At 47.1% G+C, this 20,268-nt stretch overlaps 1 protein-coding gene across 3 annotated transcripts in view; it reads right to left on the reverse strand.

The window, feature by feature from the left end:
• The window catches only part of FSTL4 (follistatin like 4), a 442,413-nt gene that overhangs the window by 212,419 nt on the left and 209,726 nt on the right, over positions 1–20,268 (reverse strand). For all 3 annotated transcript variants that reach the window (XM_040444472.1, XM_040444471.1, XM_040444473.1), the window contains exon 4: positions 2,871–3,119. In XM_040444472.1, the coding sequence (XP_040300406.1) occupies positions 2,871–3,119 (249 nt within the window). The remainder of the gene's footprint in view (positions 1–2,870; positions 3,120–20,268) is intronic.

Genomic DNA, 20,268 nt, shown 5'->3' on the forward strand with positions numbered 1-20,268 from the left:
CAACCCTGGTGTAGTGAGTGACGGCTGAAAGGCAAGCTTGTCTTCTGGAAGAATACGAGAGATATAGTGTGCATTCAAATCCGAGACAGAAAAACAATTTTAAAAGTGCCAACGGGTACACAATACCATGTCACAAAGTAACTTTTAAAACACAAAGTCTAAAGAAGTTAAAGTTACAGAGAATTCCACCCGCTATCTTGGTGTTCTCTGGTGGTATTTGGGGCTGACGACAAATGTGACTCTGATTTTGCCACCAGAAGAGAGAGGACATCCTATATCCCACTGTCCCCCTGATTTTTGGCAACAGAGACCCTGCCTGGGATGTCCAGAAAGCTGGTATCAAAAGCTACAAATATGAGCTGAAGCGATGCTTTTGAGTTCAGTTTTGCTTTTCTCAAATGCTAATGATCTCTAAAATGATGTTATATTTCATTTCACATTCACAAGGAATTTTATTGCCATAGCAACCGGAATGTGATACCACAAGTTTTCTTGAAAATGGGGCTTAGAATATTGCCTCTCCTCCCCTGCAGGGCACAAGGGCCATGGTACCCATGCAGTGCTCAGGAGAACCTACCCCCACCCACTCCCCTCCCCACCTCCCGCCCCATCAAGGGCACAAGGGCCTGGCCGCGGAGGGTGCGCTCTAAACTGAGGCCCCTTGAAACCCACCACCACATTCCCCTTTCTCTCCACACTCCGGCCCCACAAGGAGCGTCCTAAGAGAGACTCTGGGGCACAAATCAAACTGGGAAATGAAGTCAGAACTTCTTTTTGTAAAGACTGTAGAAAAAGAGAATGGAACATGGATGAACTTAGAATTTTTGTTTGCATGAAAAAAGAGGGTGTTTTTCAGTTTCCTCTATCAATAACTCCCCGGAAATTAGGGACAAAAGACAAATTGTCATCGGTGGGGCTGAAGATGCCATTAAATATTCTGCTCTCTTGAGGTGGGGTTGTACTATAGTGCCCTTTACCCCCTCTCCTTTCTTCTAAGACCCTACCCCCCAGCCCTCTGTCACTCTGTTTCTTCCTGCTCCCCGTTGGAACCATGGCTCTGGTGAAGGTGGAGAGGTGCTCACCCAAAGCCCCCTCCCTAGGGCTGGCCTGCCTCCCATCCCTGCCAAGGCCCTGTGGTCGGTGAATAGGTCCTCACTGTTTGCTGGGCACTCCCTGTGGGAATGCTGGAGGAAAGAGTCGGGCTGGCCTTCCCAGTGCCTAGGACTTGAGCCGACCTGAGCAGGAAGCAGAGAAGGCTCCTCCATGGGATCCAGACCCACCGGGGTAGGTCTGCAAAAAGGGGAGTCCTGGTTACAGTTAGGCATCTCCAGGATCTCACAGGACCTGACCCTCAGCACCATACTACCCAATTCCACCCACCAGCAAGCCATGGAGGCCCCATACCTGCTAGGCAGGGCCCTTGTTCCTGCCTCTGTGGTCCCTGCATGATCTCCTCTCCTCCCTGCTCTACATCTGAGGCCACATTAGATTAAAGATGAGTACAGGTGTCATTAATACACAACACTTGCGACATGCCTGCCACATGCTAGGTGGTTTCTGTGCAGCATCTCATTTACTTTTCTCCACAGAGCAAGTCGTACTGCCAATAAGCCCCGTTTTACAGCAAAGGGAAAGGCCCAGAGAAGCAGAGTGATGTGCCCCAAATCACACAGCTGGAAAGTGGCAGAGCCGGGCTGCCCCAAGTCTCTCTGGGAGCTTGTGGGTACTGCTGTTCAGTAGGTGGGCATTCACAAAATCTGTATAAAACCTCAATGAATCAGAAGGATTCGGTGGATAAATTCAATCAGCATGAAGCAGAACTGAGCCCTAATCTGCTTGCACCAGCAGCCCCCATCCTCTCCAGCTCTCCCCCATCATCCCTCACTGAGGCAGGTTTCACGGTGGTGGTTTTTCCCTGGCCTGACATGAGAAATGCTGTTTGAATAACCGATGGTGAGGGAGGCTGGGCACACTCTGATGCAGAAATAAAAACCTTTAGAAAGATGCAATTTGGGGGATATTGGAAACTGGAGAACGGAACATCAGTCTATAAAATTCAACATGGCCAATAAAGCTGGAGCAAGTGGTCAAGTGTTTTAGTGCTCACAGGGCTGGGGAATCAGCAGGCATGAGGCTGGGCAGAGCTTTCAGACCAGGGACATTTTTTCTGGACTCATTTTGGCCTCATTTCCATAATGTGCCTCATGATTTCTGAAGCACCTCAGCATTAGCGTCATAAGCACAGCCATGAAAGTGTCCAAGACTATTCCCATCACAGGAGAAACTCAACCTAGCAGAGCACTGTTGGTTCTAGGACACGTCCCTCCCGTGCTCCCGCTGCCACAGCCCACGCGTTGAAGTGAGAAAGTGGCCCTTCACGGGGCAGCAGGCAGCACTGGTAGTGGCTGCTTCAGGTCAACAGACCTGTGCTTTGCTGCTGAGAATGCCCTGATGTCCTGGTCACACCACTGTGGCCTGGGGGCCTGTAGGGAGGGGCCAGAACTCTGTCCCTCGGCTCTGGATGCCCGGGAGACTCAGCAGCCCATTTTCTGTCTCCACTGTAGGCCCGTGCTGGGTTTTCTCCTGAGCATTCTCTTCCCCTCCCTGCCCTATCCCAAAGGTCTGCTTAGATTCTGTTCTCCAAGGAGCCCCCTCTAAAGGCCAGGGATCTCTGGAGGTGGACACACATAAAACATGCATCGCCGAAATGCTGCTGCTGCTATCCTTTGGCTAAAGCTCCAGCCTTCCTCTTTCTCTCCTGCCTTTACACAATCAACCTGCAGACTCAGCACCCAGGCCATTTGTCAAAAGGGCATTAGAAGATCCATCCTCAAATCCAAAAGCAAAGGGGTAAGGAGGCATCCTCCTACCTTTAAGGAAGCAGTCCTTGCTGCGGACAATGACGATCTTCCTCCCCAGCAAGCAAGCAGCACGGTGGAGCTCACAATGGTTCTCATAAAACCTCCCATCGGAGCCACACACAGGCATGTAGCTGGGCCTGCATGCCTCCAGGCACCGACATTCGGGCTCCCCCGTCTCTCTGCTGAGCATGCACCTGCTCCCACGGCTGCAGAACTTCTTCCCACAGGATGCTGGCAGCCCGTCGTGGCCAGAAAGTCCTGCCAAACACACAGACACAGAGGGTCAGCTGTGAGCATTCACGAGTGGGGGTCATGGGCTTCCTTTGTGGTTGCATTTGCCAGTGAAGCCAAGGCCTGGGGGCTCAGGGTGTCCAAAAAAGTCTGTGCCCTACTGACAGCAGGTAGCCATGGATGCCAAGAGCAGTACCCTGCTGTACAGCATTCAGGTTTTATGGCTGGCTCACACCTAGCATCTCAGGCACCACCCCTGCCCACCCTGGGAGGGAAGAGTCAACAGGGGACCACATGGCGATAGCGAAGTGCCAGTGGACTCTGCCAACTGAGAGTAGGATGGTTTGCCAAAAGGCAGAGGCTTGAGTCACAGCTCCCATAACCACAGGGCAGGGACAGACCTGATGTGAGGAGGAGTTTTGTACAGGGGTGGGGTGGGGAGGGGAAGGATGCCAAGGTGTGATTCTGGGAGACATAGAATACCAAGCCATGGAAGTTTGGTCAGGTATGTTAGGCACTGGGGAGCTATCGCAGAGGCCAGGGAGTCAGCATGGAGTAAGAAAGGAGAAAGTGCTACTCTAAGTGTTCGGGATGGGGGGCAGCCAAAGCAGAGAGGCTGGAGGTTGACCTTTCTCTCTAAGGAGAATGTGGTTCTCTAGGATACACATCACCAGTGGTGGGACCAGCAGCCTTTCTCTGCTGCCCATCCCTTTCTAGCACCAAGCACAAAGCTGCAGTTGGGACAGGAAGGCTGAGACCCTGGGCATGGCTGCTGCCATGCTGCTAGGCATCTGCTGCACCCAACATATGAGCACAGTGACGTGAAGCACTGGTGCTGGAGCCCACATGCCCAAGTAGGCAGGGCAGCTGGTAGAGCATCTTATTGCTGGAAGGGTCCGCTTAGGCTAACAGCCAGGCAAGTGCCCCAAAACATCATTCCACTCCACTAGAGGAGCCCAGAAAATGAGATGATTGCCATGGAGCATTAATGGCAGCAAGCAGAAATTGAGAATAAGAAAGGGATATCAAAATACAAATAAAACATAAATTCTGATTTTGTGGCCACAGAAGCCTTTGCTTTTAAGTTTTAGAGAAATCTTCAGAATACTCTGTGAGACACAATGGCCCCAGAGGTCAACACTGAACCTTTGGTCTCAACTCTGATACCAGGAGATTAAAATGTCTGAGGGAAAAACAACCTTCTTTTTCTTGTTTTTGGTTAAGCTTGCTTTTCATCATTCTAGATTTGAAAGGAAAAAAAAAATCAGTTATCAATAGATTAGCTGCTTGATTCAATAATTCATTTAAATTCTTCCAGCCTTGGCAAGCTAAGAATTATTGACTTTTTCTTGAATCATAATAAACTAGAAGGTCAAAATATCTCTGAGCAGTGTAAAAGTGTGGATCCTAAGCAGGCACGTGAATCTCCTTTATCCACTTGGCTGATGTTTGCATGTCACGGTGGAGGCTTGGCGGCATTCATCAGCTCCCGCGTACATCTTTCTGTCAAGGTTGACAGGCAGAGGGGAGCTGAGGGTGCGTGGCAGTGGGAGGCCAGGGGCTGGAGGCCCTCCACCTACCGTGTTGATGGCTGCTTTGCCACAGAGTGCGTTTGATTAACACGACTCTCCTGGGTGGCTGCAAAATGGGTTACCCTGGAAAATGCTGGCGGCTATTAGAAGAAACTAATACGGCTCTAAAAATACCAGCCTTTGTTTCTTTCCCAAGACAGCCAGGGCACAAATCCGTGCTGTTGTATCACTGTTTTAATAAACCTCCCCATGTGACGGGAAGGGCACTCACTAATCGCCCCAGTTTGAAGAAGCACAGCCAATGTTTCTGAGTGTCTGACCTCTCAGTTCCTGCTTTAGGGCATTTGCCCTGGCTCTACTGCCCACCCAGGCTGCACTCACTTTCCAGCTAACTCAGCTCCAACTACTCACCCCTGGGCTCCGGGGCCTCTCTGAGGTGCTTCCTGACAGTGCAAGTCTGAGCACTCCTTCTTTTTTTTTTTAATTTTTTTTTTCAACGTTTTTATTTATTTATGGGACAGAGACAGAGCATGAACGGGGGAGGGGCAGAGAGAGAGGGAGACACAGAATCGGAAACAGGCTCCAGGCTCCGAGCCATCAGCCCAGAGCCTGACGCGGGGCTCGAACTCACGGACCGTGAGATCGTGACCTGGCTGAAGTCGGACGCTTAACCGACTGCGCCACCCAGGCGCCCCTGAGCACTCCTTCTGTGGATTCCCTTCTTGAAAATGCCTGTGCCACTGTGGATGAGGGAGGCCCTACAGGTATGGGACCTTTGTCCTCATGCAGCCCCAAACACTTGGGCTTTAAGAAACACAGTAGTTTTATTTTTATTTTTATACTTTTTTAATGTGTATTTATTTTTGAAAGAGAGTGTGAGCAGGAGAGGGGCAGAGAGAAAGAGAGAGAGAGAGAGAGAGAGAGAGAGAGAGACAGACAGACAGACAGACAGAGGATGTGGAACAGCCTCTACACTGACAGCAGAGAGCCCAGCCTGATGTGGGGCTTGAATTCATGAACTGTGAGATCACGACCTGAGCCAAAGTCTGGTGCTCAACCTGCTGAGCCACCCAGGAGCCCCAGAAAGAGTAGTTTTCAAAGGTGACCTCCTTAACTCTGACTTGGTGCCATGGCTCAAACCTCAGGTTAGATGTTGAGATAGGGAGGGTAGTGGGGGCCCCATGTCCCCGAGGGGGGACCTTTTAAGGGATGCAGCTCCTCTTGCCAACTCCAGGAGGGCAGGAGGGAAGGCGGAAGGAGGGAGGCACAAAGGGGAGACAAAAGTCCAGGGAGGTGGGCCTTGTGGGGTAAAGGAGACTAGAATCTGGAGTGACTGAGCAAGAAGGGACTCAGAGACCACCTAATTCAGCCTAGACGGTTAAAGCCAGCCCACAGTGGCTGGGTAGAGGATGAGCAGGGTAGAGGATGAGCAGAACCCCCTCCTCCTGATCCTTTCTTCTCTGAAACACTGGCAGGCCCAGATCGCAGTGAGTGCCTCTGAATACCAGCAATGGACATTGTGCCCTCCAGTGCCCATGTAGGAGGTATGACTGAGGCCTCCCCCATAGGCTGTGTTCTGAAGAGTTAGTGTTAAGAAAACACGTGCCGACTGGTGCTCACAGAGGTCATCAAGAACACTCAGATTCTCTCTGACACGGAAACTGGTGGTCGGCAAATATTTGATTCCTAATTATTTGCAATTAAGGCAGAAAGAGCTGTACAGCCATGTACCTGCCTTTCCCAATCTGTAGCCAGCAGGCCCCTCAAAGAGCTGGGAACGCCCTGCACAGAGGTGGGCCTGGAATCCCATCCTTGGCCAAAGAGACACAGACCAAGCAGCGGGTTGTGCACTAAACAAGCCCCTTGTTACCACTTCCTCCTTGTTATTAAAACAGAATGAATTCCCCAGTCCTAGCGGGACTATGATAAAACAGTAATGGGAAAGGTAACCAAGTGAGACCGTCAGCAACTGCCTACAGTATTTATGAGGACGACCATGATGCATGAAAAAGATATAATGTGCTTAATTTATAGTCATAAAGAAAGTCGTTTACCCAGGTTAGAAACCGATCATCTTACCAAATAAGCTGCTTTTAGACACTAATTAAATTTACTGAACACAGTTAGAAATGGGAATTGTTACATGAAAGTTATGGCAGCAGAGAAACAAGCCCATTTGTACCAGTTGGTGCTAGAGACCCCCCTCTGTGACTCGGACCAGGAGTCTTGATTTGAACTCACAGACTTGGGACTGCCATCACCCCCAGCAAAGGTTAAGTTGTGCAGCTTAGGGACAGAGGAAGCCGAGGCCATGGGACCCCCACTCAGGGATCAGACAGAGGAGGTGGTCCTTCCTCATTCACCTGTTGCAGGGGGCCCCTCCCTTGTTTTCTCACCACTGACCACCCCACACAGCGCCAAAAATTCAGTGATTTTGTTTCCAAACTCTGACTCAGTCTCTGTAACTGGTTTCCTGGTACAAAGTACATCAGTGAGTGCTTCCCTCTCAGGGATGGTGTCCAGTGGCATGTGAGGGGAAAGAAGCTAGTCTTCTACTTTGGGATGCTAACTGCCTCAGGCAAGACCTCCCAGTGCAGCACTTCTGTCTCGGAACTTGTCCCAGAGAGCGCCCTCTCCATTACGCTGTCTTAGGAGGTTCACTCCTCGCCCAGCAAAGGAATAGGGCTGAAATCCTCACTACCTTATCCCACCCTGCTGCAAAGTCACAGTAAGGTCAGACGTTGGCTCTCCCACCCACGCTGTGAGGCCCAAAGCAGGTCAAGAAGTGTGAAATGTGGCTGCAGAAGGCATGTACAGGGCCATAACCCAGCAGCCCTGCAGTGACAGCCTCACTGCTGCCTGCCATGGGCCCAGCCTCACGCAGCAGTCTCCAGCTTCTGCAGACAACAGGTCTTTGTACAGGAACTAAGTTCCACCTGTCAGCAGACATAGCCCTTTAGAGATGGATTATACACTTCCTTTTCTTTTCTTTTTAAAAAGTAATTTATTTTGAGAGACAGAAGAGAGCCAGTGGGCATGCTGGGGGAGGGGCGGAGAGACAGGGAGAGAACCTCAAGCAGGCTCCACGCTGTCAGTGCAGACCCAGATGCGGGGCTTGATCCCCCAAACCATGAGATCATAAACTGAGCTGAAATGAGGAGTCGGATGCTTAACTGACCGAGGCACCCAGGTGCCCCCAAATGCTTTATTTCCTGAGCATCCGTACACTCACCAGGGAGCTGCAGCACATGGCCAGGGTCATGGTCAGGTTTTTTAAGGACCTAGAGCTGAGAACTTGCCTTTGGGAGAGTGCCGTGTGTACAGAGGTGTGCAGCTATACATGGTGTGCAATCCAGGAGCTGTAGGTAATGGTCCCAGGTCTCCCCACCTCCACCCTCCCAAGAAAACTTACATACTCAGACATGCCCAAGGTGGTCGGGAGACAGAGTGGCGAACTTTGACTCCTTCATTGCAGAGAACGCACAAGTGCCATGTACACGGCTGCAGAACTTGAGGCTGTGTGAGACCCAGCGGAGACCCAGCTCTCCCAGTCAGTGTGGTTCCTATGCCCCACATGGGTGGTAACATGGGGTGCTTCAGGAGTGCATGCCTGCCAGCTCTCCATCCACCTCTACAGCCATAATAGTTCTGGAGCACCTCCTATGTGCCAGACCCTATTCTAGCTGTGGGGATACAAGGGAGACCAGGACACTGTCCTCGGGGCAGTACATAGCAGTGTAGGGAGACACACAAGTATGTGAACAGGCAAACGACAACCAGATGTGGGCAAACGACAAACAAATGCTAGGAAGGAAACAGGGCACCGCAGTGGGCCAACGCCATTGGAGTCAGAGGAGCCTCGTTGAGGGGGTGAGATTTGCCTGGAGACCTGAAAGTGAAGGGGCAGAGCTCTGGGGCCAGGGAGAGGGAGCAGCCTGTGGGCCCTGGAGCTCAGTGAGCACAGCAAGGGGTAGACACAGGAAGAAGCCCACTCACAATGAGGCAAACCTTGCCTGGCAGACCCAGTCTGCAGGCAGCTGTGAGTGCAGGTGCAAAGATGCCACCTTGCCCAAGTGTACCCTTGCAAAAGTGGGGTGACTCTGGCTCTCTGGAAGTGTTTCTCAGCCCCTGAGTAATGAGGGTTGGAGACAGGCCTAATTGCCCTGATGTTCAGCACCCCAGCTCTACTCCTGCCTGAAAGGGGCCCATCCTCAAACACTCCCACCGGCCAGCCAGAAGGCTCTTTGCACCTTCTAGAGCCCTTCTGGCTCTCACCACGAGCCACCTTGGTGGGAACCGACATACCCTTGGGTGCCCTGGGTGCTAGGGTTTCAGGTCCATCTCTGCCCTGGAAAGTCTTATTCCTACTCAAGTGATGGGAAGAAAATCTGTAGTTCCCCCTAGAGAGGTGTGTGTTTCCAGTATCCAGGCTGAGAGGGCAATGTATGAAGTAACTACTGTTTACTGAGGCGTGTCCTGCTTAACACTTAGAACACGTGAGCTCATCTAATTCTCCTTTAGTCCTTATAAAAGCCCTACGAAAGAGACACACAGGCTTCATTCTGAGTGTGTATGTACATAGACACATGCCCATGCTACAGATGAGGAAATACAAGTCAAGAAGTGATTTGCCTATGGTCAGACAACAAATTGGCTGTAGGTAGTAGAGTCCAGATTTCAATTAGTCTCACTCCAGATCATGAGATAATCTTCTCAGCTGGGGATGTGGAATTCATGCCAGGAGGGTACACAGTCTGAGCCACTCCATCAGCAGGACACCTCCAAACATCAGCATGACTGGCCTACGGGATCTCTGCTGCTCATGCACCAAGAGCACGCGGCTCGAAGGGCCATTTAACACCTTCTCTAAGGGCTGGATGTTTACAGAGTTATAGGAGGAAGCCCTGCTTGGGTCTCTGAACATCACAGGGCCAAACCCACACCTCGTCATGCATTGACCCTTGGCCAGCGGCCCCATCTCTCCATCGGGAGGGATGCCTCTCAGCTGTAGCACCTTCCTACCCCTGTTCCCAGCCCCAGCCTTTTTTTTCTGGAGATTGTTGAGGTCACCACTGGGCAGATGTGATTTCCTCTCAGGGACCCCAGAGGAGAGCCTAAGCTGAGGCAATCATGTGCTTCTTAAAAGCAGAGTTTTGACTAGCTCTGAAAGACATGACCCAATTTTCTAGGTCCTGTCACTTAACAGAAATATCTGGTTACCCATTTCTGGGAGTTGATGCAGCTTGTCACATGCACTGCTCACAGATAGTAAACCGAGATTTGACAAACTGGCTTCAAAACAAACCATGACTCCAAAGCCAGAAATGCCTGGAACAAAGGGGAGGGAAGAACTTCAACCTTCAGCGGGCTCTCAGTTCTGGCCAAGGAGTCTGTATCTAACCCACCACTGGGGGCTACATACTATGCAATGTTTCCGGCCAAGGCCTTTGGAGGTGGTTATTTTTAATCACAGATGAACACTGTACCAAAGCATACTTTCCCCAAACTTAAAAACATGCCTCTCATGAGAATATAAAGTGAGCACAAGTTGATCATGTATGAAGGAACCACAGGAGTGAGAAGCTGGTTCAGGGGAGAAATGGAAGGGGTATATGAATGGGGGCTGAGCGGGCCAGGTGAGGCGCATAGCTGGTGAATGACATACAGGACAAGAAGACACAACTCTGGGGCCATTTTTTCCACCAAGAAGAAACAGTCCACCTTTGTACTGGGCACAAATCTATGAGTTAGCAGCTAACTTCAGAGTAAGGGCCTCGAGACAGTAGTACCTAGTGAGATAAACAGAGTTGCAGCCTCTCATCCAGATCATAAACAGCCCTTGGGTGAGACTGTTAAATGCTGCTGCAGGATGACCTGGGAGGATGTGTCACCTGCCTTTTGCCTTATTTCCAAATTTTCGGGATTTCCCCCAGTACCACGGAGTACCTACAGCTATAGATGTCATTTGAAAAGGCCATCATGGAGTTTCACATTTCCCCCCTACACTGGGCATCTCCTGTCCTTGGAGTCCCCAGCCTCAGAGAGACCCCAGAAGGGAGGACACAGAGCCCCCAACCACTGAGCTCAGCTTTGCTGTCACAGCCGAGAACTCCCATGTGGGAAGGGCACCTAGTGGCGCAGAGCAAGAGTGAGCTGGGGCAGGGGTGCGTCACCAGACTCAGGGTTAAGCCTCAGCATTGACACAGCCCTGAATTCCTACCCTTGTCAGCCATGTGACCCCTGCCAAGTTCCCAACCCACTTTTCCCTCTGATTTTTTTAACAAGTTTTATTTATTTTTATTTTTGAGAGACAGACAAAGCATGAGCGGGAGAGGAACAGAGAGACAGGGAGATAGAGAATCCGAAGCAGGCTCCAGGCTCTGAGCTGTCAGCACAGAGCCTGATGTGGGGCTCGAACTCATGACCCAGGAGATCATGAGCTGAGCTGAAGTTGAACGCTTAAACCGACTGAGCCACCCAGGAGCCCCACCTATTTTAAAAAAGAAGACAACGATGGTTTGATGCTTACAGGATTGTTTTGAGGACTAATTGAGATAATTCATAGAGAGAACTTGGCACATCATAAGTGTTCAATTCAAACACTCAGTGACAGAGTGAACAGTACCGAAAGCTATGAAGCCATTTGGTTTTACTGACGCAAGTGGACACAAGTGTGGGCTAGTGATGGTCTTCAGGAGGCCTGCCTTAATGAAAAGGAGAGCATAATTACACTGAGAAATAAGTTGTACTGACTGGCTCTAAAAGGCAGACTCGAAACAACAAGCTTCAGCATGTCTCAAGGACATGCTTCCCTTTGCAATTTCGCCCTGGGGATTCGCTCGCACCATGTAAACTCTGCCCAGCCTCCAAGGTGAGGGAGCCTGAAATCACACATTCTGAGGGCAGAGAACTGAATGGCTGCCCCAGCCTCTGTGGGCTCCACTCAATATCTCAGGGCCTCTACCCTGCCAGGAGAGTCTGGAGCTCAGCTTCAAAGACAGCCCGTGGCCCGGGGCCCGCTTACCATGCTCAGGTCCTGGTGTGTTTCCTTTCCTTCTGGGAGCCCTTCATGCCGTGATGCTACCTTGATCTCTACTTTGTGTGACAACGGTGAACTGGCTTGACTCACGATTTTTAGAGCTTTCTCCCTGAGGCCTCCCATAGGCATACTCCATCTAAGACGGGCTCCCGGGCTGCTGGCCAGCACACAGCACTTTGCACAGCACAGGTGGGGACCTCCTGCTTCTCTGGATCTTCAGACAGAACAGCGGGTCCTGGGGCAGGGCCCTCAGCAGCTGGACTTCACAGTCATTTGATGCTCTCGGGCCAGGGATGGCGGTGTCTCTCTGGTTTCAGGGCAAGAGCCAGGTTCTCCTTCTTATGTTTAGAGTGCAGTAACGGGCCTGACACAGAGTGGCTGTGGGAAGTGCCAGGGGAAAGACTGAATTTGATTAAGCTTGCCGGCCAGAGATCCAAGTCCTCAGAAATCAGTGGTTTTAAAGAAGCAGACACAGTGAGTAGCAGAAAGAGTGGGCACTGTGGAAAGCACAGGGCGGGCAAGTCTCCTTCCTGTGTGAGCCTCAGTTTCCTCAACAGGATCACGAGGGGCTTCTACAGAGATCCCGTGAGACAGGAAAAACAACCTCATGCCAGTGAATTTAGGAATATAAAAGCCCGTGTCCTACCTCGCCTGTCTTTGGCTATAATAAAACCATCTCTTCTTTGCCTTCGTGTCTCGGTTTGCCCTTATCAAGCTATCTCAACGGGCTTCTGAAGGGTTATTTCAGAGACCTTCTTAAAAAGAAAAGCTGCATGAAAATGGAAACCACAATGGAATTTTTGCCCTTGGGAGAGTTTCTTTTGCAAAATGGTTTTGTTTTAGAGCACTTCCTCCAAATGTATTCCTGTCCCCAAGTTCCCGTTCTTTGCCTAAAGCCTCTTCAGTTTGCATCTGTCTTATTCTCTGCCACCAGACCTCTCATTTTTCCTCCTGGTTCCAAGCTCTCCTGTCACTTTCTCTGGCTCCTCGGGGCTCCCTGAATCTTCGAGCTGAGGGGGCCAGATGTTGCCGCTCTCGATGGGTCTCTACTCTCCCGCTGATACCTCATTATGTGGGTTCTTTCCTGCTTCTCTACCAACTAATGATTCAAGGCCATGACACCGTGGGCTGCTTCCAATTATTTCAAGGCTTATTGCGGAGACTCTCAGCATGAGGCACCGTGGTGCTCCCCAACATTTATACTCCGGACTTACGAGCATGGAGGGGAGGCTACTTTCTTCTAGGGCCCTTTACCCGCTGTACAAGAGCTGCCCCCATGTCAACATCTTGCCTTGGTAGATCACTTATCACAGATGTGTGTCACAACTAGACAGAACAGCATGATCATCTCCTTGATTATTCTGTTATTTTTTAAAAAATGGAGGGGCGCCTGGGTGGCACAGTCGGTTAAGCGTCCGACTTCAGCCAGGTCACGATCTCGCGGTCCGTGAGTTCGAGCCCCGCGTCGGGCTCTGGGCTGATGGCTCAGAGCCTGGAGCCTGTTTCTGATTCTGTGTCTCCCTCTCTCTCTGCCCCTCCCCCGTTCATGCTCTGTCTCTCTCTGTCCCAAAAATAAATAAACGTTGAAGAAAAAATTAAAAAAAAATGGAGCTCAATTAGAATATCTACTATTCATGTAGAAAAAAATCAGTACTTTCTAATCAGAAGGGTGTCAATTTCTCAAAGATCTGCCCTTTTCTCTCAATGGGATCAGCAGCCATATTATCAAAACAAAGCTTAGTAACAGTATCAAATAGATAATATCATTTCTTCTCTTGTCAGCTCCCACCCTCTGACTTTCCTGAGCCAATCAGCTGTTGAGGCCTCGGACAGGTGGGTGCAAGGGCTCATGGGAGGCTGGCTGCTTTCCCAGCTCCATGGGTAGTCTGTGTGCTCTACCCCTGAGACCAAGGGAGCCCTACAACCTGTCTACTCCCACATGGAGAACCCTAAAGTCTGCCACCCACTCCCAACCAGGCACTATTTATGAGACCACTACTGCCTTAAGGTCCTTCAGCATGTGAACCTGCGCCCCAGTGAGCAGGCAGTGGGAAATAACCATTTACAGGAGGGGTCTGGTCTCCAAAAAGGGAAGAATGACCAGAACTAGACCTGCGAGAGGAGGAGGATGACAACTCGATAGAGACAATATAGTACGAGAACTCTAGGAGACTTCAGCACAGTGCAGAGAGGGGTTTTAAAGAGAACTATGATTTTTTTAAAGTTATTTATTTATTTTGACAGAGCATGTATGAGCAGTGGAGGGCAGAGAAACAGGGAAAGAGAGAATCCCAAGCAGGCTCCACACTGTCAGCACAAAGACCAATGTGAGGCTTGAACTCACGAACCATGAGATCATGACCTGAGCTGAAATCAAGAGTTGGACGCTTAACTGACTGAACCACCCAGGTGCCCCAAGACAGCTATGATTTTTGAGCCAAAAAGAAAATCAGAGGAATGTAAGGGCAGAATGGTCACTATTGAGACTCAGATTAGTGGACTCCATGGTCAAGGATGTATCTCAAAGTCCAGTGCAAAAATAAAAATAGGGTGCCTGGGTGGCACAGATTACGTGTCAGACTCCTGATTTCGGCTCAGGTCATGATTTCATGGTTCGTGGGTTCGAGCCCTGCACTGAATTCCCCACTAGCAGTGCAAAGCCTGATTGGGATTCTCTGCCTCTCTCTCTGTTCCTTTCCTGCTTGAGCTTGCTCTTGCTCTCTCAAAATAAATAAATAAACATTAAAAAGAAATAAAAGTCCTAAACTATAGTAGTCATTCTCAATAAAAACTCTAAGGAAAAAGGAATAGAGGAAAGCTCCTTAAATATGGCATCTTACATGGCCAACCACTGTTTCAGTTAAAAGCAGGAGCCAGACAGGGATACCTGTCTTCAGCATTTGTATTCAAAAAGGAAGTATAATAAGATAAGAAAATGAAATAATCAGTAAAAATTTGGAAAAGGCAATCGACAACTATATCTTTTTGGTGACTGTATCTGTATACTTAGAAGACAAAGAGACTCCTGTGACAAATATTAAAATTGCAAGAGAATTAGGATGAGGTAGTTGAACAGATGATAAATATGCCAAAATCAATCATTCTTCTCTTCATTAGCAATAAATAATTAGAAATGGAAAAGGGAAAAATAGTCCACTCATAATAATGGTAAAAACCATAAAATATTTATGAATAAATTTAACAAGAAAGCCATAAGACCAATATGAAATGACCATAAAATCTTATTGAAGGTCATAAAATAAGATTTGAACAAATGCAAAGGCATTTATTATTCTTAGGTGGAAAGACATTATCATAAATTTACAAATTTAATGCAATCCTTTTAGAACTGGATAAAATGATCTTAAGAAGTTCATTTGGAAGAATAAGTGCCCCCAGATAACCAAGAAAAAATAAAAAACAAAAGAAAGAGAGAGAAAGGATTGTTGCCTTAACCACCATCAGAACTTGAAACCAGAACGTCACCACTGCTATGATCAAATCGATGGTACTGACCAAGGGAGAGACAAAGCAATGACTGCAGAAGTGGCAGTGAAATAGAAGAGAGGATCCAGGGGCACCTGGGTGGCTCAGTCGGGTAAGCGTCTGGTTCTGGGTTTCAGCTCAGGGCATGATCTCACGGTTCGTGGGTTCAAGCTCTGTGTCGGGCTCTGCACGGACAGTGCGGAGCCTACTTGGGATTCTGTCTCCCTCTCTTTCTGCCCCTCTCCCTCCCTCTCTCTCTCTCTCAAGATAAATAAACTTAAAGAAAAATGAAGAGAAAATCCAGAAATAAATCCCAGTGTATATATATGAATATTTGGTGTATGGCAGGAGCGACCACTGCACTGGGAACATGAGGGTCATTTACGTGATAGATGATGCTGAGGTATGTACCTCTTCACCTGGAATAAAATCACACTGGGGCCCTATTTCACACCACATAACCATCAAATTCAAATAGCTAAATGTTTAAATTATTTATATTAAATAATGACTAGCTATGAAAGAACATTTACACACTTTGTGGACAGCATTGGGATTACAATAGAGTGAACAATTATGTACTCATCGACCCATTTCAAGGAAAGGAACTGTTTTTTGAGTTTTGAATTTCTTGGCATTGCTCTCATTTCTACTCAGAGGTAAACGTTACCCTCAATTTTGTGTTTACTATTGCTTTGCTCCTGCTTTGTCATTTGACCTCACTCTTTCCAATACATTGCTTGTTCTACATGTTTCTGAATTTTATATAAATGAGTCATTACCTGAGACATAATCCTTCTGCTCCTACACTGTGGGGCTTCACCTCCATCTCCGCATAAGGCTGCAATTCATGTATTTTCCCTTACAGTGCCTGATGTATACACATACCATTAACCACTGGGATAGTCTAGTTAGGTTCTTTATTGCCTTTCCCTACATCCCTCTTTCACTCTTTGGTCTCTTTATTTCACCTGTCATTTTCTTCCTTCTACTCACACCAAAACTAAATACCCTTCATATAAAGAACCTTCAGAACATATGAACACCAAACACTCCTTTCCTGACCTGAATACATGACAAGAGCACCTTACTTCTATCTTTATTTCTCATCATTCCCTTTTCTGCCTCAACTTTTCATAGTTATGTGTGTCTAAAATATCCCTATTATCCTCATTTGGAAGAATTATTCATGCTGGGTAATTAATTCTATGTTTACTGGTTTTTTTCTCTCGATTCAATTGCATTGAATCTTCCTCTCCTCTTAGGCTTTCACTGTTGTTAAGATGTCAGCTGACAGTCTTTTCAGTCCTGTGTAGGTAATTTCAGGATCCCTTTGGCTTTCTGCAGCTTCTCTGTGACATAAGCATGCATGTTTCTCTGTGTTTATTCTGCTGGTAATTCATTGGATTTCCTGGAAGTAAGGATTCTTGTCTTTCATCAGTTTGTGATAACTCATAGGCATCTACCTTTAAAGATGATCTCTGCTACCTTGCTCCTCTCCTTTTTCTTTTCTTTGGGTATTCTGATTAGATCTGGGCTGTAAATTCTCTTTCTGTCTCAATCTCTCCTCTCTTGTTCACGCTTCCCATGTGGAGTTCTCCTGTGCTGCACTGGAGGGATTTTTCCAAATTCACCTTCTGGCTCCTGAATTTCCTCTTCAGCTTTTTCTAATATGCTCTTACACTTTCCCACCAAGTCAGTAAATTGAATTTTTATTTTGAGAGATTCTATTTAGTCCTGCACAGGGTGATTGGTCATTTGTTTAACCTCTTGATTTTTTAACCTTGTTTTCAATCTTTTAAAGATATTAACCAGACATATTTTATATTCTGTGTCCTTTTGTTCTTGATGCTGATTCCTCATGGTGCTTTAGCCCATGGTGTTAAACATTTTTTTTAAATGAGCTCCCATTTCCTGAAGGTTTATCTGTGAAAGTTTTTGAGGCACAGTTTGAAGACAGGCTCATCCTGATTGTGCCAGGTACCCAAGGATTCCATCATTCTGGGTTAAAGTAAATTTATGCTTGAGATCCTTCAGGTGCTTTTCATCTGCACTATAATTCCATGTGGAGATCAGCACGTGACTGTGCATTATCAGGCACTTTCTCCAGCTCTATCCCCTTGCTGCTTTCTAATCTCGTGCCAAGATTTGAGACAAGCACATATTCTTGTAGTTTCTTGGACAGGGTGGGTTTCTTTCTCATTCACCCTTCCACTGTAGATGTAACTCTTTGGTTTCCCACATGTATATTTTCCAAACATGTCCCTCTTGGAAGTCTCCTGGGATGTGTCCTTGGTACCCTGAATTCTGCGAGGTGTGCAAATGAAAGCTAAAACTCACCCATATGGGCAAAAGCCCTCAAGGCAAAGCCAGCTGCATGGCTACTTTACCTCTCTAGGTTCCTGATTTCACTTGGTTTTTCAGCCTCTGAGTTATTTTTATTTTCTCATCAGCACAACAATGCTTCAAAGGATTTACCAAATATTTATCTGCCATATTGCCAGAGGCAAAAGTCAGTTTATAATTTTTTAAAATAGAATGCAACAATTAAACACTGTGATAAATACAAAGATATTATATTCAACACACCACCATTCAGCACTTTGGAGAGCAGATGAGAACAGGTTCTGTGGCAGAAAAGGCTCAGGAAAGGCTGGGGTCACTGACACATAGTCTATTTTAATTTTCCTGAGTCCACCTGCCTGTTTAAAGCAAATTTAAACTCTTCCATCAGGAGGAACTTGAACAACAAAGAAAAGCCCATTACAAGGTACTGTGGAGAATAAAAGGACACAGGTATCACCAATAACCTGTACCCCTATCTTCTACAGTGAAATCCTGACTAGGAGTCTCTCAGTACTTACCATAACATACAGATGTGCCTGGTGACAAATACAATGTCAGTGACTGATCCCTTTTGGACCACTTCTTTTTTTTTTTTTTTTTTTAATGTTTATTTATTTTTAAGAGCAAGAGAGAGCGCGAGTGTGAGAGAGGCAGAGAGAGGGAGGTATGGAGACACAGAATCCAAGACAGGCTCCAGGCTCTGAGTTGTCAGCACAGAGCCCGACACAGGGCTCAAACTCACGAAGTGAGATCATGACCTGAGCTGAAGTTGGACGCTTAACCGACTGAGGCCACCCAGGTGCCCCTTGGACCACTTCTGATAAAAGAAATAGCAAAGACTGAGCTGAGTTTGAAATATATTCTAAGTAATCAAGGCTTTGCTTCAGACAGTCCCAGCACAATGTGGGTCTCTGGCCTAAAATGCCATTTGATCTCTAGTTTATATTGACCAGAAGAAGCTTGTCTTTGACTGGTCCTAGTCTCCTGAGGCAGCAGCATCAGAAAGTGGGGCTTTACTCTCGCTGATGTGTTTCTACCTAAAGCTTGGGAAGAAATCACTCTGTAATAAGTAGTAGCTCAATGTTATTTATAAGTGGCAGAATCACAAAGAATTAAAAATCAAAATATCCTTCTAAGTAGGTCATATTAACCAAGACGAAATTATTTTTCATTCATGACATAAAGTATGCTTACCATCTCAACTCTAAACATGCCAGAATGACTTTTCATTTTTTATTCCAAGGAGAGTAAATTCTAAAGATGGTTTAGTTTCAGAAATTCACAGTTCAGAGGAAGGCAGCAGAATACAGTGGTGACCAAGTCAGGCCCTCCCAAGGAAAGGGACCAAAAAGATGTGTCCTAGTGGGTTCTGACAGGCATCTCATCTGGGTTGTGGCAAGATGGGTCTAGGGCCCACACAGGAAGGTGGCTGAGTGTGGCAGCAACCTGATGGGAGTCAGGAGATAAGTTTATGTATAGGCAGATCTAGCAATAAATAAATACACTGGGGACAGTGGGAGCCAGATTCCCTGCTGAAGAAGAGAGTTCCAAAAACAGAAAGAGGGGAAGCTAGGATAAGGTCTATGGATGGACTGGCACTCAAGGTACTTATGTGATGGGTCATGGCTTTTGGGACACAGGTGTATATGTATATACAGTACATACATTTCCTATGTCTCTTCTCTGAGAGTTTCTGGGAGCAGCAAAACCCCAGTGGTAAAGAGCACATTTAACTCTCATGTCTTGGTTTCTAAATGCAATTTACCACTAAAGGGAACCAAGGCTTTTTGAAGAAATGGTTTGTGCCAGGGAATGGGCAGGGAAAATATAAAAAGAGTGCAAATATCTTTTTGAGCCAGAAACTAAAGAAGGCACTTAAAAAATCATGAGACATATCAAAAAGACATAGAAGCCAGTTTGAAGAAGCTCTCACTGGCCAAGCCTATAACACTCTGACCAAAAAATAAATAATGATAGTAACAGATAATATCCTATTGAATAAACAGAATTTACAAACTTACATTGATTTTTAAAAAGCAAGTGAATGGGGAAAAAGAAAATTCTTTCTTATAGAATTTCAATTAATAAATGCAGAAGAAATGATGGAATTAGAAAATTTCAGGCAAACAAAATCAGTAAATGCTAAAACTCATGGGTGAAAGGGGATTAACAAGATATTTACAATTTCAAAATATCTCATTACAAAGCATTTAGTAGTTTTAAAGGAAAATAGAGCAACTCTACAATGGAGAAAGCTGGAAAATTTCACCTCATTCAAACGATCAGTTAACATTAGCTGTCATGGGGCAAGCTGCCATTAGTTTCTACTTAATGGGATACAGGGGAAGAAAGCCTGTCATCAGTTATATCTGTGCCTCAAATTTATAACCTCAATGTAGTCATGAGGAAACATCAGACAAAGCCAAATTGATGGACATTATTAAATGACTGGCCTAAAATCTTTAAAAAATTTTTAAATGTTTATTTATTTTTGAGAGAGACACACAGAGCATGAGTGGGGGAGGGGCAGAGAGAGAAGGAGACACAGAATCCAAAGCAGGCTCCAGGCTCTGAGCTGTCAGCACAGAGCCTGACATGGGGCTTGAACCCATAAACCATGAGATCATGTCCTGAGCCGAAATCAGACACTTAACCGACTGAGCCACCCACACGCCCCTGTTCTATAATCTTTAAAAACATTAAGGATATGAAGAATAGGGAAGGAATGAAGCAAGCAGCCTGAGGACAGATAACCACTAAGTGTCATGGGTGA

This window comes from Herpailurus yagouaroundi, unplaced genomic scaffold (assembly GCF_014898765.1).
Source record: "Herpailurus yagouaroundi ecotype Mexico unplaced genomic scaffold, PumYag 192, whole genome shotgun sequence".
Classification (NCBI taxonomy): Eukaryota; Metazoa; Chordata; class Mammalia; order Carnivora; family Felidae; genus Herpailurus; species Herpailurus yagouaroundi.